Raw genomic sequence first — 6,846 nt, forward strand, 5'->3', positions numbered from 1 at the left:
AAGCTTCCATCAAGATTCTATTGGCTATGTGTCAAGTGTTCCACAGATCATGGTAGAGAACTGTAGAGGGAGTAATGGACCACTCAAGGAGCTCCCAATAAGAACTTAATTTAACTACAGTTGGTTTCCGTAATTTAAGGAAATAACTGCAGTTGATTTCTTGAACTTAAGGGAATGGTGGCAGACTATTGCCCGTAATAAATCGGCGGCCGTTATGGGAGCCGTTAAGGGAGCTTAACATTTCTGACAGTCATACAACAAAAATGAAATTGTCAGAATCGTTGGGAAAGAAGAAATTTCTTTTGATCATGGATGATATGTGGCATCCAATTGATCTCATTGATGAAGTTGGCATCAAATTCGAGGATCATAGGTGTAGCAAGGTTTTAATGTCCAGTCACAGTAGAGAAGTGATCTTCACAATGGATGCAAGCGAAGAGTACACATTGAAGATACAACCCTTGTCCGTAGAAGAAGGGTGGGAGTTATTTAGGACAAGAGATTTTACAAATGGGGCTCTTCCAAGGGAGAACATAAAGGGTATAGCTAGAGAAATTCCCTCTGAGTGTCAAGGTTTTCCATTGGCCCTAAAAACAGTTGCTGCAAAAATGAGGTGGAAAAAGACAGAAGATGAGTGGAGGTGTGCTTTGAATCTCATGAGAATTGCAGATCCTGCCTTCCAAGCCAGCCATGCCATCATTGATAGGGACCTGTACAAAAGGCTAAAATGGAGCTATGACGATTTGTCTGCTTGTAACTTGAAGATTTGTTTTTTATATTGTGTTGTGTTTCCTGAGGATGCAGAGATTCCTGTGGAGACATTGTTAGAAATGTGGAGCGCAGAAAAGCTCATCGCCCAAATGGATGCCGGGCACGAGTACATTGATGTACTGGTAGATCAGGGCTTGCTCGAACATGTTGCTGAAGGTAATCGTGGGAAGGTAGAGACTATAAAGTTTAGCAACGGCGGCTGCGTTGAAAGGAATTGGGGGAAGCAAGTAAAAGCTAATGATGGCTTTCCAATGTTGAAGAGCTTGACACTTGGGGGTCTAAGCAAATTAGAAAGCATGATGGTGGGATCATCTGTTTCTAGTTTGTCAAGAGATTGAGAACGAGGAAATTACCTTGTTTAAAGAAGTTAAGCATCTATCACTACACGGAGTTCGAAGCACTCGAAATTGAGAGTTGCGGTCTTTCGATGCTCTAGGACTTGATGCTTGTGGATCTAGACAAGTGTGAGACTATAGTGGGACCCTCTGGTGTGATCAACGACGGAGTAATGCCCAAACTTCAACATTTGAACATAGTTGATTGTCCATCGCTGAGAAGATTGGTATTAGAGAAGCTATCTAATTTAAGGGACATTCAAATACACTATTGCAATGAGCTAAGGGAGTTAGCGGTGGGGAGTGGCGGCTTTCCCTATGATGTGTGGGATGAAAACACAATGCCTTAACTTAGAATATTGAGGATAATAAGTTGTCCATTACTGAGGAGATTGCCTAGAGGAATGGAGAAACTGTCCAGGTTGCAGTCAATAATTAGAGAGGTTGAGTGGTCTCAAAATTTAATTTGGGAAAATGAGAATGTGAAAAATAGACTAGCACATTTTTTATTGAACACTGATGTGTACACAATTACCATCATAAATGTTTTGTTATACCTCATACAAATTGTAATATTATTAATTTGAAAGTGTGAGATATTTCGTGTTTAACATTATTTAAATGTTATTTCGGAATGACAATGTGTGATGTTTAAATGTTATTTTTATATAATTTAATTAATTTATATTTTTGTTATTTTTTTCTCTTAATTAATTCATATTTTTGTTATTTAATTAATTTAATGATTATTTATTTAATTTTTAATTTAATAATTATTTTAAAGTAATAGCAGTTATTTAAAAAAAAATTATAATTTATTTAAGTTAATTTATTTAGAATTTTATTTAATAATTTTTATTTATTTTTCTAGAAAGTCTTTTATTAAACTCAATAATAATTATTAGTTTCAACATTATTAAAGTTAATAATAATTATGTTCATGGGGTTTTGGATAGACATCGATGGAGTGCTTTGTTAAGACAATCCTTGATGTGAAGTTTTCAGTTTAATTCCCTGCTCCAATTGGAGTGATATATTGGAAGTGATGAAGATGTAGGCTCACCAACCTTACAATTAGATTTCAAATTTCTATGGTCTTTGTTCAAAAAAAGATGGTTTAATTCCCTACTCCAATTGGGGTGATATATTGAACGTGATGGTGTAGTCCCACCAAACTTACAATTAGATTTCAATTTTCTGTGATCTATATTTAAAAAAAGATGGTTCGGATTCCCCACAGTGAACACTCAAACAACAAAAAAAAATGAATAAATACTAAATAAACAAAATTATTATTAAAAAAAAACTACTAAAATCCTAAATTAAAAAATCTAAGCCTAAATAATGCATTAGAAATTAAAAAATGCCTAATAATATTTTTATTTATTTAATAATAATTAATTATTCATTTATTATAATAAATAAATTATTATTATTATAAATAAATAATCATTAATAATTATTATTTATTTATTTAATAACAAAAATCATTAATGATAATCAATAAAGCTATTAATAACTAACTAAACATTAGTAATAAATAATTAATTTTAATTTAGGAAATTTAGAAAAGAATAAATTTATTAATTTACTTATTAATAATAATTATTTAGTCACTCATTGATAATTAATTATTTATTAACTTGTAATAAATGAATAATTATTATTATTATAATAATTTATTTATTTATTAATTATTCATAATAAATATTTAATAACTAAAATATAAATAGAGTATAAAGCTTAAGGACTAAAAATGTTAATTAAATCCAATATAGTTTAATTTTAGAAAATATAAATAAGATAAAAGATAGAAAAATATATTTTGATGCTATACTTTGGGAAGCACAACTGGAAGAAATCTCGTTCCCTTTGTCCCTGTTGAGATTATGTGGATGCTTCATAATCTCAAGTGCTTCTGTGATTTTTCTCTTTTGATTAGAGGAAGCCAATTTCCACTAATCTTGTTCACTCTGTCCATGTTGAGATTATGTGCATGCTTCATAATCTCAAGTGCTTTTCTCATTTTCCTCTTTTGATTAGAGGAAGTCCATTTCCACTAATTTCGTTTCCTCTGTCCTGGTTGAGATTATGTGGATGCTTCATAATCTCAAGTGCTTCTCTGATTTTTCTCTTTTGATTAAAGGAAGCCAATTTCCGCTAATCTCGTTCCCTCTGTCCCTGTTGAGATTATGTGGATGCTTCATAATCTCAAGTGCTTTTCTCATTTTTCTCTTTTGATTAGAGGAAGTCAATTTCCACTAATCTCGTTACCTCTCTTAAGAATATGTGGATGCTTCATAATCAAGTGTTAACACCATTAGGGATTTGAACCAGTGACCTATTGCAAGGAGTGCGTTAACAATGCACCTATTCACAATCAATCCAAAGCTTAGTGAGTTAATTTTTCTATTATAATTTATCAAAATTATATATATATATATATATATATATATATATATATATATATATATATATTAAAAAATAAATAAGATATATTTTAATATTCTTATTTTCAAAATAAAAAATAACGAAATATTAAGTTATACCAATATTTATGGGATATAAATATATTTGTACACTTTCACAATATTTAGAAGTATCATTAAATATTATAAAAATATCTCATTGCTTAAAAGATATTAATCACAAAAATGTAATACTCCCATTTTAATTCCTAGTTGATATTGTAATTAATGGTAATTAATGAAATAAATGTTGTTTGTAGAGACATGTAAATGTTGGCCTGGTTGAAGCAACAACCATATGTATTGTATTTTGTTTTAAGCAAAAGTCCAAATAATTAATAAAAGGGATGAGCAACTATGTGAAGCATGAATCATGAGTAAGGGCTAGCATGGCAGAATGGTAGGAATCTTGTCCTCACTAAAATATTTTTTTTCATAATTTTCTTGTCATTTAAAAATTTAATTTCTAAGAAAGTAGTTTGATGGGAATTGGTAGTTGAACTACCCACTCTCTACAATTATAAGATCATTTGGGATTTATACAAATTTCATCAAAATGTATGCTCACATTTCTGGTCTAGATGTTTTTCATATTGATCCATGAATTTGTCGATATGATTCACAAAATTTCATGAAATACAATAAAAAATGAAGAGAATTTGTGTGTAGAAAGAAAGGGATGTTCATTAATGGGCATGGGGATGATGATATAGCCTCTAAAGCTGGAATTAGTAATCTGGGTGTATGAAAAATCCAGAATATCAATAATTTGTTAAATTTAAGTGGACTTGGATTTGGATTTGTTGGAACATGGTCATGTTGCAAGGTTTCATGAATATAAAATTAAGCCCTCAAGGAGCCAAGTGGCTATAAAAATAAGAATTTGGGTCATTTTAATCAGATTTCTAGCAATGAAAATGAAAAGAGTAATACAACTTTCCAGATTATGTGTCAGCCTTCACAAGAATTTTTCATTTATTCGAGTATAAATAAGTTAGAGAAAGAGTTGTGAAGTTGCACAACATCGGCGGTCATTCACAAATATAAAAGTGGTTATGTGGTATGAAGAGTAAGAATGTAGTCTGAGGAAAGTAAGGAGAGGAGCACATAAGTAGTGTATAAGGATTCTGATTAGTGTAGTGAGTAAAAGGAAGAAGTAGAAGAAATATAGAAGGAGAACAAAACCGATCTCAGTTTGAAAATGCATGAAAAAGGAATCTAATGTTGGAAACCAGGTCACTACTGAGAGCAAGGGGTGAATCAATATTGATAGCAAATAAGCAACTTTAAAACCTTTTTGCCAATATATTAAACAATCAATAACCCAACATATAAGCAGAAAATTTGAACATGCAACTACATCAAGAATCAACACATAAGAGCCATGACACATAAAACAATCATGCACAATGAGAAACAAGATATTTCTAGTGGAATCCCTGAAGGGACAAAAACCACCTTACTATTGTTGCTCTATTTCTCTTTCTTCTATTAATCAAATAATTTCTTTTACAACATTTAGTTGGCCACCACCAACAAGGAGCCACTACTCCTATCTTAGCAAGCCACCACTTTTTGGTGGCCCCAACCTCCTCGATCTCTCTAGGGCCACATTTCAAAATATTTCAGACTAGACCCCAATACAAACAATTAAATGAATACATCAATCACTCACTATAATTCAACTCTCAACAATACTGTCTTAACCTATCTCTACTCTCACATCAATTCAACACCATGAATCTAATGACCTCTTAACAATAAGTAACATTACTCTCTCACTCTTCCATATACAACATCCCATTAACAAAAACTCATGAGAAATGCCACATTATAGAATGTAGCATATAATTGAACAACTCACAAGATACAAGCACTTTGTCTAAAAAGAAACTTTGCCACTCATGGATCAAACATATAAAACACACCAGAATACAAGCCCTCACATACATATGGTGTTCATGATTTTTGGACATATAAAACTTAGCCATATGACATCTCAAATAATACACCAGTAGTTCTATATCTGCTAATCAAACCCTACATGCACAAGGTTAGCTATATAAAAACAATAGAGCCAATAAGCTTTGTTATGTCATCAATCTATGCACATTGTCACACTAGCTCAACCTCTATCCAAAACTAGCCATTTAATCTCTAACCCAATGCATGGGTGTATAACACTCCATCACTTATAGGTCTTTTACTTGCAATTTGTCTCCTTGCTATGTGTATACCATAATTTTCCTCTCTGTCATAATATTTGCAATCTAAACTAGGTATACATCTCTTTGTCCCATCTCACTTTGCAGGTTTTCTATGCTCTCTTAAGTAGGAGAATGTGTTCCCCCATCAACCAAACATCTTTCCAACACTTGGATATAAATAGCCATGTCCTAACATTCCAGATCAATCCAAATAGATGATCAATGTGTGACTAAATCAACCACTCTCTTCAAAGCTTCTTTGAAATACGATAGGAAATGCATTGGTTTTCGAGTGGTTGTTTTTCATTTTCTCGCCCTACATGCTATAACACACCCTATTCATTCGAGAATTCCATTATAACTCAAGTGACAAGCCTGCTAGGGTGAATTATAATGCATGTTTCCCTTCCATTATTTGTGTTACCCTATATTCAACTCTCTTTTTGCCCAAAACCTCACTTGTAAGCATCTCCAAACCTTGTCAGATCTCCTACAACTTCTCCAAACCCTGTCAGACGTCCTACAAGTCTATGATAGATTTTTCGGTGAAAATCACATGAGAAACCATTTGTCGACGCGTTTCGAACCAACCAGTGTGGTTCATCGTGAGGACAAGTTGAAAAAACAGATCTAGCTTAGCATGTTAATAGTTAGAGCAGAGCCACCAACGGTTAGCTGGGCCAAAAAATTGATATAGGACCATGGTCAAATTTAGTTATATTAGGTGTAAAATTATATATATATATATATATATATATATATATATATATATATATATATATATATATATAAATGAGAATATATAAAATAATTATAATTGTTATTTTTATTTAATAATTAAAACTAAAAGGAAAGTAGTTATCTAACGGACCATCCCTTATATTATAAATATATTAAGGGTTATATTAAGGGTATATTTATAAATATTATAAATATACAAGTCCTTTGCAATCATCAAAGACATCATCATAAGGCACTAGTTTCCAAACACCTTTGCATCAAGTCAGGATCATGAAGGCCTAGTTTCTCTTCATTAAGTCAAGATCATTAAGGCTTAAATAAGTT

General features: G+C 31.8%; 1 protein-coding gene across 1 annotated transcript; it reads left to right on the forward strand.

The window, feature by feature from the left end:
- The first annotated feature begins 263 nt into the window (after nucleotides 1-263).
- On the forward strand, nucleotides 264-1,109 carry LOC149178626 (putative disease resistance protein At4g27220). Its single transcript, XM_089422176.1, has one exon. It carries the CDS (start codon nucleotides 264-266, stop codon nucleotides 1,107-1,109), a length of 846 nt encoding a protein of 281 aa, XP_089278302.1.
- Nucleotides 1,110-6,846: the final 5,737 nt, after the last annotated feature.

Source organism: Pinus tabuliformis, chromosome 4_1 (assembly GCF_031772625.1).
Source record: "Pinus tabuliformis cultivar Carrire ecotype Pingquan chromosome 4_1, CPIR1, whole genome shotgun sequence".
In the NCBI taxonomy this organism is placed as follows: Eukaryota; Viridiplantae; Streptophyta; class Pinopsida; order Pinales; family Pinaceae; genus Pinus; species Pinus tabuliformis.